Here is a 21,941-nt window from a genome sequence, read left to right as displayed (position 1 = left end):
GCTCCACGCTGACCTAATTCTCATGGAGCCTTCCTTCTCTCTGATTATCCTCAGTGCTGAATGGGAGCAGCCACTCTCCGACTTCACTAAACGGTGCTCCGTCCACCCCTAATGGCTTCAGTAATGGGCCGGCCATGTCCTCCACGGCTTCCTTGTCCAACCAGCAGCTCCCGCCCGCGTGCGGCGCCCGGCAGCTTTGCAAGCTGAAGCGCTTCCTGACCACGCTGCAGCAGTTCGGCAACGACATATCGCCCGAGATTGGAGAGAGAGTGCGCAGCCTTGTCTTAGGACTGGTGGTGAGTTTAAGACGATACAAAAGTCTTTATTGCAGGACTGTCGAGTCCAGTCCGTCTCACCCCCCTCTCTGTGGCCTTTGACAGAACTCCACCTTGACCATAGAAGAGTTCCACTCCAAACTCCACGAGGCAACAAATTTCCCTTTGAGGCCGTTCGTTATTCCCTTCCTCAAGGTAAGTGTCCACGACAAATTCAAACATATTTGTTTGCTTTTTTTTTTTTTTTTCCAACACACTTGAGTCTGTCCATTCTATCTCCTTATTACACAACTGTTGCACAGAGCCAGGTGTCTGCCTGCTAGCCACAAGTCAGCGCAGTGAATGGAATGATGCAAACGTGAGGTGGTTTGGTTTAATGTGTCCATAAAAGAATGGTATCAAATCTAATACCTCACCTTAACGTTGGCTCACCCATTATATATATAGAGTCACTATATCTTTCTATATATATATAGAACATTTTATTCTATTTTTTGTAAACTGACAGTATGCACACATTTTACTGATGTCATTTATAGAAATATTTAAGAAAGAAAACAACAACAAATAATTACAGCGGCCGTTCTTATAAATTGCATTGCATCATTTTTTTTCCCCAACGTTCCTATTTCCCAACACCTCACTTTTATGTGTGTATCTCCATCTATTGCACACATTTCATTACTTCAGGAATAAACTCAAACTCTCTGTGTGGGAATCCGACCTCCTTCCCTGCTGTGGTCCAGCACATCTGGACCGTAGCTGTGCAGTGTCAAACAGACAGGCCTGAGAGAGCTGTTTGACAGCACGCACACAAACACACACTCACATCAACGTGGTGTTCACTCAAGCAAACGCCGCACAGACAGACACATGGCTCAGGAATGTGTCGGGTGACCCATATTATCTCATCCTCATGAGTCATTTATCACTTTTTTCCTCTGGCTCTAATCTGACATTATGTCACTCTCACTCACATTTATCTACTGTTCTGGTTTTTGTTTTTTTTTGTGTGTGTGTGTCCAACGAACACCTTGTCCTTCTTAAACTTCCTGTTTTATTACTGATCCAGGAAACTCATCTCATTCCTTCCTCTGTTTCATTCCTTCAAGGCCAACCTGCCTCTGCTGCAGAGGGAGCTGCTTCACTGTGCTAGGTTAGCGAAGCAAACCCCAGCTCAGTATCTGGCCCAGCACGAGCAGCTTCTGTTGGACGCCAACGCCAGCTCGCCGTTGGACTCTTCGGAGATCATGCTGGAGATGAATGAACACGGCAAGAGGAGGACCCCAGAAAGGTAGGGTTTCACACAGATGACAAACAAAGCGTGCCGCTGCACACGCCGGGAGCTTCACACGCAGTCAGCGTTGGAAATAAATGATTTTAGTCCATTTCAAAATGCCGAGTAAGAAGAGGAAGCTATAAATCCTCCTGTGCGAACGCGGAGAAAGAAATACAAAGGAGAGAGGCAGAAAAAAAAAAAAAATTCAGGAGGTTTCCTGTCTGCTCTTCTTGACATCATTTTCACGATTTTATGATTTTCCTCGTAGCGCGTTCTCCACACCTCATCTTACTGCCTCCAGCCCCCGTGACCTGCAGACTCCCAGCAGCTGTCCATATTCCAGGGACGTGTCCAGATGGTGATGTTCTGACTGGAGAACACACAAGGGCGGGGCCGGGGGGGGGGTTTAGAGAGGTGGTTGGCTGCTGTGGATTGTCCTAGGGGTTAGAGTACAGTAATCTGCACACCTCCACTCTCCATCCTCTGGTTGATAAAGAGGCCAAGGCTTGGAGGCCCAGCTGCCTGGTGCCAGCTGCTGCCATCATTTATCAAATATGTACAGCAGTGGTACAGCTATCATGCTTTTTTTTTTTCTTTTTTTTTTTTAATCCAAGGTATCGAGCACAGCCGTACCCACGCCACACCAACATCCATAGATACTGTACATCTATTCGCTTTCGATCACCAGTATGACGGAGTCGTCTCCATCTGCCAGACCGTTGCCATCCAGCTAAACAGATTAATATCAACACTCCCTTTAAACTGTCCAGATGGCCCACTAACACAACCTCTACATTGAAACCCCCCCAGCTAGCAAACACACACACACACACACACACACTTAAAGTACACAGACACAAATGAGTGCCACTAAACATCTGCCGACCACAGAAGACAGCCCTTTCAGCCCCAGAGCAGGGGAGGATGGGAGATTAAGGCGACAAACTCTTACGATCTAAAAGTCCGTTGAAGGTACATTAAGATTACAGTGAGTGCCTGGAACGCAGGATGTTGGATTAAACATGTTTAAAGGCTTTGTTTGATGCACGTGGTGGACAAAAGTCCAGATTCAGATGCATTTGTAAATCAAAAAAAAATCAAAAAGTTTGTGATGAGGAAATAGGGATTTTATCAATAACGCCACCCAAAGGTTCGATTTGGGAAATTTGTATTTATTTTATGTGTGTTTGTGTGTATTTATATTTATGTATTAGCAGTAGTGTGTGTGTGTATTAACCAAAAATGGCAGGTAGAAAGATGTTGAATATTATTGTTGTCCTTGAAAGTTCCGACCAAATACTGCTGACTACGTCGTGCAATTATTTCATGTTCCTGTCCATTTCTTATAAATGGTCCATGGACGTTTCAAATATGGCTCTGTATAACATTCATATACTGTCACTGTTCTTTTTTTCACCTCGTACTTACAAGCCTGAACTATACCGTGGTTTATGTTTCCATGTCTACCCCGCTGCAGGACCAAAGACGGCTCAGACAGAGATGGTCTACATCCAGAGCACCTAGCGAAGCGACCCTGCACCATCAGCCCCAGCCAGCGTTTCAGCCCCAGCACGGGTCTTCCGCCCCACCCTCCACCCAACGGCCTCCCCACGCACCCACCCAATGGCCTACCCCACCCGTCCAACCACCAGGTGGCACCGCAGCACTATCGCCTAGAAGACATGGCGCTGGCCCACCAGTACAGAGACGTCTACAGACATAACGAACACCGCGACGTCCGGGAAAGACATCGGCAGACGGGTAGGCAGATCAAGTCACATGGTATGGGTGGGAAATGGAGTGTGAGGGGTACAACGAACAAAGGCCAACTGTCAGTCCAGTGGAATAACCTATGTGTCGTTAGTCTATATAAAGCTCACAGCCGTACATGCCTGTGAGCTACAACTGTGGCCGCCATATATGCCTCTGTCATGCTTTCTTATAAGGAAGGAAAGAGGTGAATTGTTTAGCCCGGTGGTCTCACTGGTTATAGTGTGGAGACGCCGGAGGTCAAACTGTTTAAAATAATAAAGTGATTTTATACGTATTTAAACTGCAGGTTATAATAATAGTCCTTTATAGAGAGGCCTACATAATTATGGATTATAGAGTGGGTAAAATGAGCGCACATGTCCAACAGGCACCTCTACTTACTTTATGACTATAATAATAATAATTTTACTATTATTATTTATGTATTTTTGTAGCTTGATTGGTGGTTTTCTGACTCGCGTTGGATAAAAGCGTCCGCTAAATGTATTGTAATGTAATGTAATGTAACATGTCGTAGACGTGCACACACTGTTTTACAACTACACAACGACAGAACATGCTTTATTTTTTAATAATCCTTACACTACGCCATCCACAGTTCCCGAAGATCCCACGTCCACCTGAAGTCATATGTTGATAAATGTGGGTCTAACAGAGGTCCGTCCTGTTTGTCTTTGACTGCAGCAGTTCACGGAGCTCGCCAGGAGGAGGTGATTGACCACCGACTAACAGACAGGGAGTGGGCGGAGGAATGGAAACACCTCGATAATGTACGTATCAAACGCGTGGGTCACCAACCAGTCTTTGTTTCGCTGCAACTTCACCGCAGCGTGTGGGGAAACTGAGTCAATAGGTCAGTAGGTGACGGCGCTACAGACGACGGGCGCGGGGGGGGGGGACAAACAGTCATCTGGAACAGAAAGGTGGCTTCACGTGGTCGATCGCTTCGTATAACAACAACACACTCACACACACCAGGCTGTGTGTTAAATAAAAAGATGTACAGACAAAAGGGACAGAAGACATACAGACCTGTACACACACACACACACACACATATATATATATATATAGAAGCAGACCCCCAGATGGAGCTCAGGACCCAGCAGAGAGCAGCTCCAGCTGGGGTGAGCAGCTGATACAGGAGCTGCAGTCATGGAGAGAACTGGCCAGGCCTGGAGCTCTGCCAAATTAGAAACACTCCACTGGAGTAAATATAGCTAAAACACAAGGCTGAGAAATGGGGAGAAGATGAATGGGAAATAACGGTACGGTTTGAATGTCAACCATGAAAATGAATTAATTCTGCAGACAGAGTCAGGTCTGGGATCACAGGGTGAACATAAAAAAGTAAAATAAAATAAAAAGAGTTTGTTTACAGCAGTGGATCAAGGAAGACAATCTGCCGAGTAAGCAGAAAAACGGAGGAGGAGAAATTGCGTGAACATTAGCAGTCACTTATTAACACTAAAATGCGTATTTACCTATTAGCTTAATGCCGTAATAGTTACACTTTCCACTTCATATGTTAAACAGAAACGTCATCCTCTTCTCCCTCAGCTCCTAAACTGCATCATGGACATGGTGGAAAAGACGCGCCGCTCCCTGACCGTGTTGCGCCGCTGCCAGGAGGCCGACCGCGAGGAGATGAACCACTGGATCCGCCGCTACAGCGATGTGGAGGAGATGAAAAAAGGTGGGAGCAACGGACAGCACTGCCTTCCTCCTCTTCCTCCTCCCACTCCTCCTCACCACAACTCCTCCTCCAACAAAGCTAGCAGCAGCGAACTCTCGCCCTCGGCCACTGAAAGGCAGACGGGCAGACAGACAGGTAGAAAACCACACAGGGTCTGTTTGGGAACGCAAACACTGACAGGAAGGTAGGGCTTATCTAAAGTGAAACAAAAAAAAAAAAAACAACTGATGCATCGGGTTTCAGCAGATTGAATAGAACAACGAATGAAACCGTTCACATCACTCACTTTAATCTTACAGATTTTAGATATTTTATTTCTAATTTTCAGGTTATCTGTTATTGTTTCACTGTTTCTTCTATGCTGTAGACCAGGAAGTGATTTAATGGGTGTTATTTTATCATTTAAAAAAAATAAAAAATGCGTAGCGTGTGACTACTAACAATCGGACAGTGTGTGATGTCATGCAGTACCAAACTGCCTACAAACATTATTATTTTTATTTATTTATTATTATTATTATTAACTCAGTTAAATAACCTGCTAATATTAATATTTAATGATGTTGATTTTTTTTTTCTTGATTATGAAACACAAACTTTTTAAAATGTCAGCTTTAAAAAAACGATGCGTTCGTGCACCTCACTGTGTGAGCGTGACGGAGACTGATCGTGTGACGGTGTGTGTGTGTGTTTGTGTGTTTCAGAAATCCACAGAGACTTCCTACACAGGCCTCCCTCAGGATACCTGCCAGAGGAAATCTGGCGAAAAGCCGGTAAGAGTCACACACACTCACACACACTCACACACTCACACACACACAACTGTGTTTTCCAAGCGCCCTAATGAACGATCCTACACAAACGAACCCAACTCTGAGAAGAACAACTACAGTCAACGCCTAATGGCTCAGGGCCTCGATTCTGAATCACGGGGAGCGGGGCTTTCGGCCAGGTCCAAAGCGGTTACGGCGTTGATTTGTCTTGGAAGTAGATGAATGTTTATTTTACATTTCACAGAAAAAAAAAAAAACTAGAAGAAATCAGTCTTCGTTTGAATCCTGACATTGGCTTTGCTTCATGAACAGTTCTGATACTCTGCAGTGGTCGTCTGATTCACAGTTTACCTGGCCTTCCAGCCCCGTGTCCACGGCTTCAGTCGGCCCCGTCGGTCCATTAGGGACAGATGCCCCCTGTCAGTCAACCATTATGAAAGGCTACTGCAGTTAAAGCTGCAGTGAAAATGCAGTCACCCGGCCCCCGACAGAACACGTCGGAGCTAAACTCTAATTGAGCGCCTCTTTGTACGCGACGGAATGGAAATTTTGGATTTCGAACCGATGAAACGACGCCTCGTTGCTATTAATATTGGTAGAAAAATGAAAAGCAGGTGGGACCGCATGGGCAACCGTGTACACCGCGTGTTAGATAGCGCCCGTCCCAGGGGTCCGCTCTCGTTCCACACCAGTCCCAGCACTATTATGTTGCAGTCATACTCCAACACCCTGCAGATGAAAGATGCTGCTGTTGGCAAAATTACTGCGCTGCATTTTCACCCGCAGGAAAAAAAAAAAAAGCTCTTTTAATTGCAGTTGTTTTTCATACAGGTACTACAAGCATCCCGCTCTCCCCAGCACTAAAGCACCTCCAAAACAAGCAGGGTGAGTAACACATCTCACCGTCATCACGCTGCCTCTGGTGTCTGTGTGTGTCTGTGTCGCAGCCAGGTACTGTAGTCGTCATTTAATGCTTTTAGTTGATACCAGACACTGTATCCTCTGGTCTGCGGGGGTTGAGAGACTGCTGTGCTTTTTTGTAGAAAGACGGAGCAGAAATAACACGTTCCAGGGACTGGCCAAATCCCTGCGGAATTCAAACATTAATATTGCTGCCCCTGTGTTTTCCATTAAGTGCTAATTGCCCCAGCATCTGCTGTGCAGTCTCCTTGATAAGAATTAATTAAATTTGCAAACTAATCTTAGCAGTGCACGCATTAGGCCAGATAATTGAGAAGCTGGATAATGCAGATATTATTTGAAGGGAGATGAGAGAGAAGTACAGAAGTGGAGGAGCCAGGGTGTCAGAAAGAGAAAAAAAAAAAAGGTCAAGATAATTCTGTTTATATGCAACTTCTTGGCCCTGTTTTTATTTATTTATTTTTTTTTATGAATCCAACCTCCCCTTCTTAGCTGTTGTTTCGGTTTGTTTCTAGATGCTCTGTAGTGGATCAGAGAAAAACCAGTTATTGACGACAGAACTGTTTATTCCGTGTCTGTTTTATACATCTGAAAATGCAGCCCAGCAGGAACATTTCTGGTTTTGTTCATTTCAAACGAAAAAGACAATGAATCCCAATGCGGTCAGGACAAACCACATTAGTGTTTGATGAATGCCTGGTGTACGTTTGTCAACACATTTCTCAAATATATTCCTCGTGCACCGTTGTTTGCCGTGAGGCCGGTAATGAAAGATGGCAAAATGTGATCACTCCTGCCGCTGCGGGAAGTTTCTATTTTAGACTGCCATCTGGAAAGGATACTACACACCTGCCTGTTGTAAAAACACAGCCTCCTCACTCACAGTCACCGGGCTGGTGCGAACAAAAGCCCCATGATGAAATCTACTATATGAGAAGCCCTGCAGTTGATACACGCAGACGTCCTGCAGGGGGCTCTCAATTCTTCATCGGTGTAAATACTCCCATCCTCTTTTTTCTAATGATTCTTGTGAGAGTGTTACGAACACACAAGGAATCCCTGGATGTTGGAGGAACAGCCAGTTTGGTGACAGACATTCGCAGACATCTGCTGTCGTACACACCGAAAACGATTGTGGCCAGACGCCGCTGAATTAATTATTGCAGTCTGGCTGCTTCCGTTTTTTTTTCCAGCAGAAAGTTTTAAATCTTGGATGATGTGCATCTGTTCGCTGAGCTCCGACAAGATGGCAGCTTACGGAGCCTTAATAAAGAATGACAGCGTCGACAGTGTTGGGGCTGTAGTCGCGAGCGCTAACGCCTCTGAATCCGTCTCTCCCTCACAGAGGAGGCAGTGAACGAGGTGAAGCGACAGGCCATGACGGAGCTGCAGAAGGCCGTGTCGGACGCCGAGAGGAAGGCCCACGAGATGATTTCGGCCGAACGCTCCAAGATGGAGAGGGCGCTGGCCGAGGCCAAGAGGCAGGCCTCGGAGGATGCACTTACGGTCATCAACCAACAGGAGGACTCCAGTGAAGTGAGTACCAAAGACTATCCAAACCAATTCAGCATCAAATCAGATCAAAATAAAAATAAGGAACACGTTCTGAATTTCACAGACTTTTAAAACTGCCACAATTTTTACTTTTTAAAAATCTAAAATAATGTTGAAAGCATTAAAAAAACAAGCTCTTGATCTTCAGTTTTCACTCCCGTCACTACCTGGACTAATATTCTCCGTGGTCTTTCGATTCTGCTTCTGCACCAGATTGTCATTATCGCTGCACAAACAGTCCAGTTGTCTGTGTGAGTAAAAGCAGCCCCAGATGGCTGTGCCAGTCTGGGGCTGTTACAGAGCAGCTGACCACCACCTGCTGGTAACACAAGCCCGTGCTGCTGTTGCAGTTTTTTAAAGCAATATTCTAAAGGCAAAAGGTGGATGAGCAATAACAGGGAGTTAGGATCAAATGAACAAACCTGATTGAACACAGTGGGAGGGATTAAAGAGTCACATCGAGACTGTAAAGTTGTTGGGGTTTTTTTCCAATTAAATGACATACTCATTTATGAAATAATTATTTCTATTTTATTTAATTATTATTAATAATTTAATTATTAATTAAATTATTATTATTAATTCATTCATTCATTATTTAATTAATTAATAATTATTATTATTAATAATTATTTTTAAATAATTATTCTATTATATATAATTATTATTAATATCATTACTAGAAAATGTTGAAAACATCAATAAATAACATGTTACTCACATCCGGCATCAAATCAGGCATGGGCAATCTAAGGCCCGGGGGCCAGATGCGGTCCATTCAGCTTTGTAATCCGGTCCGAAATTTTCCAAATTATATCATTTATTTATATTATCATTATACTTCTGCCTTTTTTCAATACCCACGTTTCCCCAATAGATGGCGTAGAAAATGATAAAAGCATTTTAGCATTTTAGCCTTTATGCATGACTTTTACATGCCATTTATCTTAGTTCACACGAACGCTCCATCTATCTGTTCCTGACCCGGCCCCCCCTGTTCAATTTTAGGACAATTGTGGACCGTGAGTCGAAAAGTTTGACCACGCCTGTTCCAAATAAATAATGAAATACTGGGGGGGATAAGCAAAATATTTGTGCTAAGCTGCCCTTTAACCATCACAAATAAACATTTACTATAAACCTAACAAGTCAGAAGAGACTGAATGAATGTTTGCGGTAGATAAAATGGAACATTACATCTTTGTTGTCACCAAAATCTAAACACAAGTTTCCTGTCTTAAGAGGAAATTCAAAATCACAGATCATTTACAGTACAGTACTGGACACACACACACAGGTTTTGTGTTCACTAAATGCTCCGTGATGTCCCGAGACAAAAAAGAGACTTATTTTTATCGGTCCATTCTCTCCCCACTGTCTCACCAGAGCTGCTGGAACTGCGGGAGAAAGGCCAGCGAGACGTGCAGCGGCTGCAACACCGCTCGCTACTGCGGCTCCTTCTGCCAACACAAGGACTGGGAGAAGCACCACCACGTCTGTGGACAAGGCCTGCAGGGGATGCCGGGGGGCAGCAGCATCCCTCTGGGCACTCCCACCAGCACCTCGGCATCTTCCGGCGCTCCCCCAACTCACTCCGAGAGCGCCCCCCCAGGACCGCTCTCCCTGGTGGGCCAGAGCAGTATTGCAGGAGTGGTCGGCGGCGGGAGTGTTTCTGCCAGCCCCAAGGAGAGCAGTTCTAGCAGTGCCTCACGCTCCACCACCCCAGCCACCCCGGCTCTACTGGACGCCACCTCGCGCTGACGTCCAGCCCGTGCCGCCTCCCTGGATACACAAACCAAACTGAGGAATCTTTCATTGCACACCGCTCTCTCCCCTCCTCTCTTACACCTCAGCTCTTTTTCCCCCTTTTCAGTCTGCAGCTCTTCTTTCCCACCACCAGGCGACAGACTTGATCTTCAACCTCCACCCGGAAACACTTTTCCCTTCATCAAAAACACAGCCGGTGTCTCCTGTCACAGAAACATATCAGACGTGTTTGCTGAGAATGTGATCTAGGCATGGTGAGATGACACAAGACAAGGGTGGTAGTGTTGTGACATCATCGGGGGGGAGTGGGATGTCAACGCCCAAAAGCACTTGGGTAGGATTTCCCTTTAAGTACCAATGAGAGAATAGTATCCGACCCCAGGATTTGCACCACTAATCCAGACAGTTCACTGACGTGGCACTTTTATTTCTACAGTGTCCTAATGGAAACAGGTGAGGATCAAAATCCCTCCTCCGGAAGCTGAGGGGTAAGGGGTTGAAAAACCTGTAACGCGCTGAATTCATCGAAAACACAGCTTAGTATTTATATTTTAAAAAACAAACAAAAAAAGAGGTTTCTTTCTGGCTTTAAGAGACATCAAAGAAAAGCCCAAATATTCTAAATAAGGAAGAGTAGTGATGTTGGTGAACACAATAATAATAATAATAATAATAATAAAAAAATGAACCTGCTAACTACCTTGCTAGCAAGCCAAGAAAATCTACACCGGACTCACCTCGCTCTACCATCGTGAACCCAAATGATTTCAAAGAAGAATGAAGACTGACGTTATCCAAACCTTTGTATTACACTGCCAAAGTGAGTAAGTAAGCGATACGGAGAAGCACTAATAACCAAACACAAAGCAACACCACCTCCTCGGCAGAAAAGCCAGCACTGAGAGAAGCAGCAGGCTGACCAGTAGCTCCCAGCAGTGGATGAGCCGACAAAGAGACGCGCAGTCCCGTGGAGACAGCCTACGAGGATTCCTCAGTGATGAAAAGACAACGCTGTGAAGTTGACTCTGAGATGGACTAAACCCTGTCACAGTGTGTCGTTTTCACGAACGTGACCAGAACAGGACAGGAAAAGCCAAATGGCCTTAAAGGAGATGAAGGAAATACCAACGTGACAACGGGGCTGCCAAAAAAAAAAAGAACGTACAACCTGCTTAAAAAAAAAAAAAAAAAAAACTTTTCCTGACGGCATCAAACACCACAGATGAGATCAATTGGAAGTCGTTTTTTTTTTTTTTTTTTTAAAGTTCCAGCAAGACCAGACACTTAAAGGATTTGCTGTTACCTTTACATTCACACCCTTCTTTTCCAAAGCATGACGAACAGACGATGAAGAGCCTAGCAGAGGAGGATGTAACCTTCATCATCCTCTCTTTCTACCTCCCCTCACCCCGCACCTCCTTTCTACGCTCTTTCCAGACTACTTGACTCTGGGTTACCCCGGCCCGCCGTCTGCCTCGGACACAGCAGCGCCGTGAGCCGGGGGGGTTAAGACCTACTTGTAGATATTGTTCTTCTTTTCATTCTTTTTAAATACTGTCTCTTGTTGCTGATGTCCACATGTGCTGCCCCGCGTGTACCCCGAAAGACGGACTCTATTTTGTTTCTGCTACCTTTTTAATCTCCCTGCCTCCCTCCCTTTTTTTTTTTTTTTTTTATGTTTCGGGCAGTGAAGTCAGAGCAAGGACATCTGTCCGTGAACGGAAGTCTCACGTGTACTTGTTGTTTGATTTCGTGTATCTATACTGATGAGATGAAAGCCCCTCCTGTAGAATATGTTGTATTGCTCGCATTGTAAGACAGTGAGAGGACAGAGGTGCAATATGAAGAGAATTCAGCTACTGAATGGAACCTCAGCAACTGCCCATAGGGTGTCATATAATATAGATGCATATAAATATATTTAAAGCAACATCGGTAACTTAATGTGAATGTACATAGTATTTAAAGAGGTCCAAAAATGTGTTTGCCAAATATCAGAAACCTTTAAAGTTCAACGTCCAGAATATGATTTCTCTCACAGTACATTTCATGACTTCTGAATCCGCCCCCAAGCCGTAAACAAACATCCAAAACGAGGTGTGCTGAGAACTGATGAACAACCATCACACAGGTGGATGGACGTGACATGACGTCCCAGACATTCATTCTATTTTTCATCCGATCTTTTTTGCCACGTCCGTCCACATTGTTTTGTATCAGAAGTATCCGTTCAACAGTTAGTTTATGTTGGTCCCTTCAAGGCAAGGTCACGTCACAGCAGGAGGTGTCACGTTTACAATCGACATACCCTTATTTGAGCTTCTGTGTGCGCCCAAAATGTTATTACAAGTGTAATGCAACAGGAACTTTCTCAATACATATCACCCAAATTTGTTATGATAAAAAAAAACAAAAAAAAAAACAATTCAAGCACAACCCTCCCTTCCTATTATTCCAGGGTCAGGGAGTGTCAAGTCTTTGTTCATAGTGATGACATTTACTTCCTTTCCACTAAACCGTGATTGGGTAGAAAATAACTGACTTGGCACTCGACTAGTGTGGTCTAACTGAGTGGGTTTGATGTGGGTTTCCTGACAGACTTCACTTGGAATAATATTTAGAGCTCACTAAGAGAAAAAGACAGTGATTTTTCTCATTTAACCACGACTCTGCTCAGTAATCTCCGATAACAAATCAGTGCGTTGAACTCCACCGTAGCTCGCCGTCAAAACTACGTCATGTTGCGTTTACACAAACACTGATCTGTTCGTTCCGGTTGCACTTCCGTTTTTTTTTTTTTTTATCTTGTTCGACCCCTGCGTGTATGGTTTGTGTGTGTATGTGGTTAGCATTACTTTTTCGGTGCAGGACATTACTGTAGAATGGAGTGAAATACCAGTGTTAAGCTACAGTAAAACTTCAAAGCTACGTTTATTTTATTTATTTTTTTTATTTTTTGTAAAGATACATAGCGGCTTAAAATCTCGATTCAGTCCGAGACCGATGCATTACAGTTGCAGTCGGACGCCTTCAACCGCTACAGCGAGAGTACGTTAAAATAGTTCCAAGACCCTTGTTACTCGTGCATGACTTCTTACACTCGCCCATGGTCGCACATGATCAGCCTCAACCACTTGGACCAAACTAGTAAAAAAAAAAAAAAAGTAACGACATTTCTTCAAACCCTGAGGTTCTACAGGACAGGGAAATAAAACCCCTTTGTTTTTTCCTGATGAGATAAGCTGCGAGGTTCTCCTGCATCTGTACGTGTCACTCATGTACTGTGTACTGTATGTGTGTTATAAGTACTTTGGTTTAGTGATGACCCCCCCCCCCCCTGACCCCCCTGTTCTGTTTGTTGTCTGTCACTTCATCCACCATTACTGGTCCTCTCCTGTCCTCTCTCCTCTGTCCTCTCTTACATTTTAGCTACCTCCTGTGACCATACAGCTAAACACCAGGAGAGGTCGACCTGGACTTTAAAAGCAGACAAGTTGGTGCTTCATTTAAAAGTGGCTCTGAGTTGAAAAAATAGGTGTTGAAAAGAACTGTCAAAAAAAAAAACCCCATCAACAACAGATTTTACATTTCCGATCACATCCTGATAACCAAACCGATTGTGCTGGACTAGATCACACACGCCATGATTACATGCCATTTATTGTCCAAACGAATAAAAAGCGCAGACCAAAGTACTCCTGCATGGCCATAGTTTAGGCGTTGACACACAGTGTGTACAGTACTGACTGACGAGGAATGAAAGACCATTGTTACTGCAGTTAAACCAAAATGTCTGAAATACACACACACAAGCGCACACACACGCTTCCAGCGCAAGATCAAAGAGCACGCTTCATCTACTGTCGGAGTTCGAGATGTGTAGAAATCCTATACGAGCCATCAAAGCGCTTGTCGAAGTACTGAATGGAGCGTGGCGTGTTCTTACAGTCACAAAGCCTAGCAGAGATAAAATGGAGTGTGTAGCTGTGTTTCAATGTGTGTGTGTGTGTGTGTTTTTTTTTTATGTTCGTCTTTGTGTCTCTGTACAAACTACTTGAAACCTCCAGAGCTTTAATGAAACATCCCAGACAGGTGATCAAGATCCATTCATGTTGGTGTTTGCATTTACAGCAATATCCACAGTGAGCAACACCTTTAAAAAAGACAGTTCTTTTCAACTCTGTTTTTTTTTTTGTTTTGTTTTTTTTTTGTGATGTGCCATCTTGTCTGCACTTAGACCTATAGGTTTAAACACCACAAAGCCAATTGTCTGCACTTAGGCCTATAGGTTTAAACACCACAAAGCCAAACCCAATAAACCACCTGGAAATGACCAAAATAATCCCAGATTATACACTTTCTTTGGTTATGGTTCTGGTCGTATGTCAGACATGTGCAAAAATCGTAGTGGCAGAGGAAGACTTTTGTCTCAGTGGACATAAACTCACAAGGGCTCTGCTGTGGTTCACCCAGGGGGTTCACTCGATCAGACACTTCTATTCGTTTAGCTCCGATATGTACATGATACGGACAAAGTGTATGTGTAAGAAAAGGCAGATGTTAGCAGGATGGTAATTCACGCTCTCTACTCGAACCAGTAAATCAACCAATGACGTTTGGAGGCTCTGATGTTCGGTGACGGTCTAGTTTCTTTAAAGCCATGGCTCAGGATGCTCTTGTTTTTAACTTTACATAAACACGAAATGTTTATGGTTTCATATGTGTAGGGTTTTGTTGTATACTTTATTGTGCAATATGTTATGACAAAAAAATGCATTTCTGTGGAAAATGAAATTTCTCTTTTTTTTTTTCTTTTTTCCTTTCTTTTTTTTTTTTTGCTTTCTTTTTTTCTCTTCAAGAAATCCTGTTGCCGTTTCTAGATGAAGTAAACTGTGCCAGAAGAATTCAATTCTGATTTGTATTTATTTCTTGTGCATGCTTTCCTCCCTGTTGCTAATACCACTCTTTACTGTTGGCTCTGTTGGATGTGTGAAGCTGTAAAACATTCTAATTCAGGTTATTGTCTGTGTTGAACAATGTAACGGTGTAATTAAAACATGAAATGAAGTATTCATCACCAGTGCTACTTCTCCTCCTTTCAAACACAACTACAACCTGAACCTGGATGGATGGATGGATGGATGGATGGATGGATGGTTGGATGGTTGGATGGATGGATGGATGGATGGATGTGGTAGCCAAAGTTAAGATAAAGAAACATGAATATCAAAAGCCACAACTGCCAATCACATCATAATCTGGTACAACCTGCTCCAAGAAACGATCACTTTCCTGCTAGAGCTACTTACTCTTTGTTTGTTTAGAATAAGATTGAAATAGATAGATGTTCCACAAACAACGTTCAACATTAACTTTCACACTGGTCCCTGACCTTTTTTTACACTGTGGACCCACAGACCAACAGCAGGGACATGAAACACAATAAAGGAAGATATACTTAGATATTACAATTGTTACATATATAATTTATATTATTTTTTCTATTTCATGCTGTGTAGAGGAGTGCAACAATTTGATCTTTTTTTTTTTCAAAATAAAATACAATAATAAATTAAAGAATAAATTGAACTTAAAACTTAAAAAAAAAATAAAAATTTGTGTGTCCGGTACAGAATGATCCACATACAGGTCCATGGCCAGGTGGTTAGGAACGCCTCAGTTAAAGTGAGATTTTTTAAATGCTTATTATTAAATGTTATTGGCTGTAGAAATAATGGGAAATTCTCCCCCAACTGATTAGATCAAAAACACATTTCTGATATGCCAAAAGTCTCAGTTTTCATTAAAAACTGAAAAATAAAATAATAATACAAAAACTGATTCCCTTATTCGTCCCACAGTGGGGAAATTCACAATGTCTTTGCAACCGACATAGGCTGCCACAGGGGGTGCCATTAGGAAACCCTGTGCGCCTGGTTGAAAAACAGACACTGGATCCTAGCTTTAACTGGAATTTTAGGTTCCACAAATTTTAGGATTTATTTTGATTTGTCATTGTTTCGTTTTGATAAACTATTCAATTAATACATTTCTAGTGTACTGGATGTCAGGGCACCAGAGACGGGGGTGGGTGGGGGGGGTGTAAGACTCTGGATACGGCCCTGGAAGAGTCACGTGATTTTAGACTGTCAATCAAAGTGTTGCGCTGCGACCTGCGTCCGCAGGTGCTTTCTATGATCTTATTATCCTGGTTTCCTTATCTCTACCCCGTGGACCGTCCTTCCCGTTAGTGATCTTTTCGGAGAAGCAGTGTCCGGTCGATGTTCTGTCTTCTTACGCCGCTGCAGGTGCCATGTTTGAGCAGTAAGTGAGGGAGAAAGCATGGCGGAGAATCATTCAGAATACGGCTACCTGGAGGAGGGCGAGTGTGCCGAGGATCATTACCCCGAGGACCCGGTGAGTTTTTACTGCCGTCCCGCAGCGGGGTGAGAACGTGAGGGAGATCTGTTTAACTGTGCGTGATAAGTATTTGTTAGTAGGTTCAATATCATCATCATCAGCAGCAGCAGCAGCAGCAGCCTTAAAGTCATCAGCAGCATTAGCAACATCAGCATGATGGTCTGCAGGTTTGTCACGTTGCAGCAGGACTAGTCACTGCTCACTGCACCCAACCTCCTATTTAAATTTCCCATTATTATTATTATTATAATAGTTGTTCCTAAGATGTCATTCATGTCTTAAAAGGTTTAAAGGTTTACTAATCGACATCTATTGGTGAAGTAACATGATGTGGGAGAACATTGAAGCATTTTTTTAAAGAAACACAACAGTGATTTCTTACATGTGGAATAATTAAAATAACGTGATCCAATATGGCCGCCACCTTGGAAAGACCCCACACCTGGTGTAGGTAAATGCTACTCTCCAGATACAAATTCACAATTTTCGAGTGATTGCGAGCTTAAAATGTTCTACAGACATTTTGGGCACATGGAATTTTTTTGAAATAGTTTAACCAGAATTGACAAACTCCATGCGCTGGTAAGAACTAAGACTTTGCAAAAAAACCAGGTGCATAATAATGTTAATGCTACGTATGACTGGAGACCGTATGATTAGAGACTCGGTTTAAAAACCTTGCTGCTTCAATTAGCAGTTCTATCAGCTTTAACCATTATGAACAATTGCTAATACCCAGCATCCTCCCTGGTCATAGACATTAGCAAAACTTTATCCCTAACTATTTTGGTCTTAGTTGCATTGATGGCAAACAAATATGGACGTGTCACATGAGCCCATGCTGTCACTGCTTTAGAACACGCCTTCCTTAGTGTCTCTCATTTGACATCCTTCTACAGCTCTGGATTAATATCTTTAGTTGTTGTGTTTCAGGAACTTGCAGCCATCAAGGCCAGGGTTCAGGAGCTAGAGATGGAAGAGGAGACGGAGCGACTGAAGGATGAAGACGGACCAGAAATGCATCTAGTGACCAGTAGTCCTCACCCTGGTGAGAGAGCCTGTAGGCGGTGGTTCATGTACCATCTGTTCATGCCCTGCTTTTCATCAGCAAACTGGTAGGGTTTTTTTTTTTTTTTTTTTTTTTTTTTGAGCCAGGTATGTGGCAATACGACCAATGGGCAGGTGTTTCCACTGTAACCCCCACCAGCTGACTAACACCTGTGACATTTCACTGTGGTCACGATGGTGATCACACGTGTCTCATCACTGTGCTTTCCCTTAGCCATCTAACCCTGTTTATTTTTTTTTTTCTTCTTTCCTTTCACAATTTTGTAATGTATTGTCAAAACTGATGCAAGAAATGGGTACGCTGGTGAAAGCTGTTGCTGTTGGTTCTACCTGCAGTGATCTGTTTCTGTTTGTCCTAACAGCTCCTTTCTACAATATGACTCCAGAAGAGAGGATAGATGCAGACAACAGATCAATATATGTAGGAAATGTAAGTACTGTACACTAGCATGTTTCTTCACATTCTTCACAACACCTCTAGCCTGACACTCTTGTCAATTCCCAGGTTGACTACGGAGCCACTGCAGATGAGTTAGAAATCCATTTTAATGCCTGTGGGCCTGTTAACAGAGTAACCATTCTGTGTGACCGGTTCTCTGGACATCCCAAGGGGTGAGTTTATTTAAAAAAAAAAAAAAAAAAAATTTGACTAAGAATGGCTAACCTTGATAGCCTTTGTACCAATTTGCTGATGAACAAATGTACACTTTTTTTTTTTTTTTTTTTAAACCTCTCCAGTTTTGCGTACATTGAGTTCTCCGATCGAGACTCTGTGCAGAGTGCCATCGGTTTGCATGAAACCTTGTTCAGAGGAAGAGTTCTCAAGGTGAGAATGCTCAGAATTAAAACCTATCTCAGTGACTCTAATGTGTAAAATATGGACTGTATTTGATTATGGAAAGCATTGGTATAAATGTGATTAATCTGGTTAATATCAAATGTCGTGACCAAAAATCATGTTTCTTTGGTTTGTAGGTGTTACCCAAGAGGACCAACATGCCAGGAATCAGCACAACCGACAGGGGAGGCCACAGAGGTGGGCACACCAGAGGAAGAGGCAGGGGATTCCGTCCCCCCAGATTTGCCAGTAGCTCACGAGGACGGTTCCGATACCAGCTGACCAGGCCTCAACATCAAACGCCCCACCCCTACTACGGAGGCCAGCCAGTGGCGAAGAGACAGTGGGGGCAGATGGACTATCCTGAACAGATGCCCAAACGTTACCCGTGTCTCCTTCTCATCACACCACCATCGGATGAGCTGGGAGAAGGATCCAGCGGGCAACCATACCCTCAACAACGTTAATTCTACCCTTCCTGATGGTTGAAGCGATTCAACTTTTAATCTGTTCTTCTTCAGCATTACTCACTGGAGTGTGTATGTGTATACCAAGAGAATGGACCGAACTACCTTCACCTCTACAACACTCTAATTAGGTGAGACGTAAAGAAACGAGATCTGAACACAGCGATTGTTTCCATTGTGAGTTGATGTCGCTGTGGATGCACGGACAGTCTCTGAAAGAATGCATTTGCACCTCTTGATGTTTTTACAAACTGAATGTTTTGCTGCTGACCTTAATGTAAATTATGAGGCTCTGTGTATAATTTTTGCTATGTAAGTAAATAAATAAATAAAAGATGTTGTACTTAATGGACACATGTAGTGCTGAGCAAGTTTTATTACAGTAATTCTTTCAAAAATGAAACGTAACACTTGAACAAAAGCAATACAGAATAACGACAAGTAATTTGATCTTGACATCAGCCGGTTTGCATCATCATCCCTGATACGATTCCATCAAAGGCCCTGAAATTAGCATTACAACCGATTACAAATCTTAAAAAAAGTAATCTCACCAGAAAAGACATCACAAGACTCGACTCACTTAGACTGGATTTGGTCTCCAGGGTTGTGGAATGGGTTGCACATGACATCAGTAAAGGAGTTGTGCAATTTTCTGAACATCTAGAAAAAGATGTATATAAAGGTTGAACAATGTCACCATTCCACTAATGATCAACACTAATGTTCTAGGAAGGAAACTGAACTACTTATTGTGACACTGAATACCACTGCATAAACTTGACCTCTGCTTTTATAACCAAAGTGATGGATTAAAAGCAGAGGTCCTCATCTCAGTGGCAATTTGGCAGCTGGTGGACTCAAACCTGAACCCTTCTGGACCCAAGTCCCTTTCCTTAACCACTAAGACACAACTGTCCATATTGGGTTTAATCCAATTTTTCCAGAAAAAAAAAAAAAAAAAAACATGTTAATGTACAATAAAACATCAACCCCATAAGTCTTATTAGATTTACCAGACTATTTCCTTTATTACATAGTAGATTGGAGCCACTGACTGTAGAGAATGTCCTTGACAACATTCTCTTTGTGTCAAGACTGTATGTAACAGTACCTCAATCTTACAGATCATTGGTTTAACATCTAAAAATGTTTATTAGAAATGTTCAGTACGTACGCTTCTGATTTCATTGTCCCGCAACGATGTGTTTGAAGAATCCACAACAATGACAAATTTCACCTTGGAATTGGTCACATAACCATATCTGTATTACCAGTCAAGGATATTTTCTTAAACGTTTCACTTTGCAGAGTAGGTTTGCAGATATTACCCTATATTCTGTTTCCAGTTGTATTTCAAACTGAGTTTAACATTGGATCACAACAAACATGGAAACAAACGGAATGGAAAGGAAGGGATAGGAAATGGTTTAAATTGTTTGTCAAAATGTATTACGAATATAAACCTACTATATCAGACAAGCAAAGATTATGAATGTGGTTAGAACCCAGACTCTGCATCGTCCAAAATCAAGCAGGATTAGACATCAAATTACTTTAGGTATGAGTGTGAGTTGATTTCCCCCAGATGTTGTCCTGTGATGGACAGATGATCTGTCATGATTAACTTGACCTTCTGCTTACTGAAAACTTAAAACGAGTAATCTGTCATTTGTTCTGGCCAGCTTCATTCTACATATTGTACTATATTATACTATACTATATTTATTGCATATAATTTTCTTTGCTCGTCAAAGCATGAAAAGCAGAACAATTAAATACTCTTCTGCTGTTGAAGATTTTTTTGTCTTGCTTCAATTCCTGCCAGTATACCTGCATTGTCTATAACTAAACAGGCTGTGATTTTAGTCGATATGAGGTCATTTAAAGCTAGAAGATTAATATTGTTTGATTTCATATACTTTTTGTGAGGTTTTTGTTTGGTGGTGTGCCATAAGTTTTTTCCTGATTTTATATATATGTGTGTGTATGTGTGCCATGACTCAAAGGAGGTTGGGAAACACTGCATGAGGACACATTAATACACCTCAAACCCAGCAGTATTATAGATGTGTTGGACACATATTTATAAATATGGGAGTTACATTAGATCAATATGAATGGTCTGATGTAACAATAAATACTGAGCAGAGGAACAAAGGATACACTTTGTAGTCTTCCGTCGGATACAACAGACCCAGGTACAGCTCTCTCTGGTCTGCCAGGGATTTACCCACAGCTGAAATCTTCTCCTCTACCACATCCAGTGAAGTGTGCACTGTGTAGTGAAACTTAAGCTCATTTTGTGTGGGAACATTACGGATATACAGCGGGTAGTTCTAGAGAAACACCAAAGGACAAAAGATGGAGGAGAAAGCCAGTTAAAAACTCAACTTGTCAAGTCTACGTAGAATTGTAGCAGGTGCTAATGCTAATTCTCACAGCACATCTCCCACATATGCTAGCTTAGAAGCCGCAAGACTCAGACAAATCAACATAATAGCGCGATTCTGACCATTTCCATACACGCGCTGTCAAATTTAACAACAGATATTTAACACATATAACAGAACAGAACTGACAACCGTTACCTCCTTAGCGATGACAGCTATACACACCGCCATGTTTGTTGACGTACCTCCACTGTGGGTTCAGCTAGCGTCACGTGATACGCTGCATTCAGCGCGGTTGGAAAATAGAAAACATTTATGGCTACTATCTTACGTATTTATTTAAAAAATATATTATATGTATTATTCATATTTATGTAATAAAATAAGCAAATACACTAATTTATATTTATATATTTTGTACTTTTTTGTTATTGTGTTCAAAAGCTAAATGTTTGCTATTCATAATCCATGATGCATGTTCATAATAATGTAGTGTCACCCAGGTCAGCGAATGCAACACATGCTAGACAGATAGATGCTACTACGATTCTCTTTATCCATAATAAAAAGAAAATATCACAAAATAGTAAAAATTATGATAATAATAAAACTTCTATTTATAGTACTTCTATACTATTACAAACTAACGCCAGGAACGCCGATACTATTACAAACTAACGCCAGGAACGTTTTGTGTTTTGTGCGCATATGCGTAAA

General features: G+C 42.4%; 3 protein-coding genes across 9 annotated transcripts in view; 2 read left to right on the top strand and 1 right to left on the bottom strand.

The window, feature by feature from the left end:
- cbfa2t3 (CBFA2/RUNX1 partner transcriptional co-repressor 3) overlaps positions 1–13,602 on the top strand; it is a 62,169-nt gene extending 48,567 nt beyond the window's left edge. For 4 of the 7 annotated variants that reach the window (XM_025055477.1, XM_017032543.2, XM_017032546.2 and 1 more), the window contains 10 exons: positions 55–296; positions 381–470; positions 1,388–1,569; positions 3,032–3,315; positions 4,012–4,097; positions 4,888–5,158; positions 5,728–5,796; positions 6,628–6,681; positions 8,063–8,253; positions 9,649–13,602. In XM_025055477.1, coding sequence (XP_024911245.1) covers positions 55–296; positions 381–470; positions 1,388–1,569; positions 3,032–3,315; positions 4,012–4,097; positions 4,888–5,158; positions 5,728–5,796; positions 6,628–6,681; positions 8,063–8,253; positions 9,649–10,032 — 1,853 coding nt within the window. In that variant the 3' untranslated portion in view covers positions 10,033–13,602. The remainder of the gene's footprint in view (positions 1–54; positions 297–380; positions 471–1,387; positions 1,570–3,031; positions 3,316–4,011; positions 4,098–4,887; positions 5,159–5,727; positions 5,797–6,627; positions 6,682–8,062; positions 8,254–9,648) is intronic. The other 3 variants (XM_025055475.1, XM_025055476.1, XM_017032544.2) reach the window with 3 other exon arrangements.
- Positions 13,603–16,287: 2,685 nt separating this feature from the next.
- pabpn1l (PABPN1 like, cytoplasmic) lies at positions 16,288–19,185 on the top strand. The gene is given in 6 exon segments (NM_001294241.1): positions 16,288–16,455; positions 17,392–17,506; positions 17,889–17,956; positions 18,032–18,138; positions 18,265–18,352; positions 18,502–19,185. Coding segments are annotated over 6 exon segments (783 nt in total). The 5' UTR covers positions 16,288–16,380; the 3' UTR covers positions 18,832–19,185.
- On the bottom strand, positions 19,175–21,532 carry trappc2l (trafficking protein particle complex subunit 2L). Its single transcript, XM_008309937.3, has 5 exons — positions 21,423–21,532; positions 20,998–21,170; positions 20,009–20,096; positions 19,415–19,494; positions 19,175–19,335 (listed from the first exon to the last, which is right to left on the bottom strand). The coding sequence occupies exons 1-5, from the start codon at positions 21,453–21,455 to the stop codon at positions 19,290–19,292; spliced, it is 420 nt and encodes a 139-aa protein (XP_008308159.1). The 5' UTR covers positions 21,456–21,532; the 3' UTR covers positions 19,175–19,289.
- Positions 21,533–21,941: the final 409 nt, after the last annotated feature.

This window comes from Cynoglossus semilaevis, chromosome 5 (genome assembly GCF_000523025.1).
Source record: "Cynoglossus semilaevis isolate Cse_v1.0 chromosome 5, Cse_v1.0, whole genome shotgun sequence".
NCBI classification, from domain to species: Eukaryota; Metazoa; Chordata; class Actinopteri; order Pleuronectiformes; family Cynoglossidae; genus Cynoglossus; species Cynoglossus semilaevis.
This window is presented reverse-complemented; position numbering and strand designations above follow the sequence as displayed.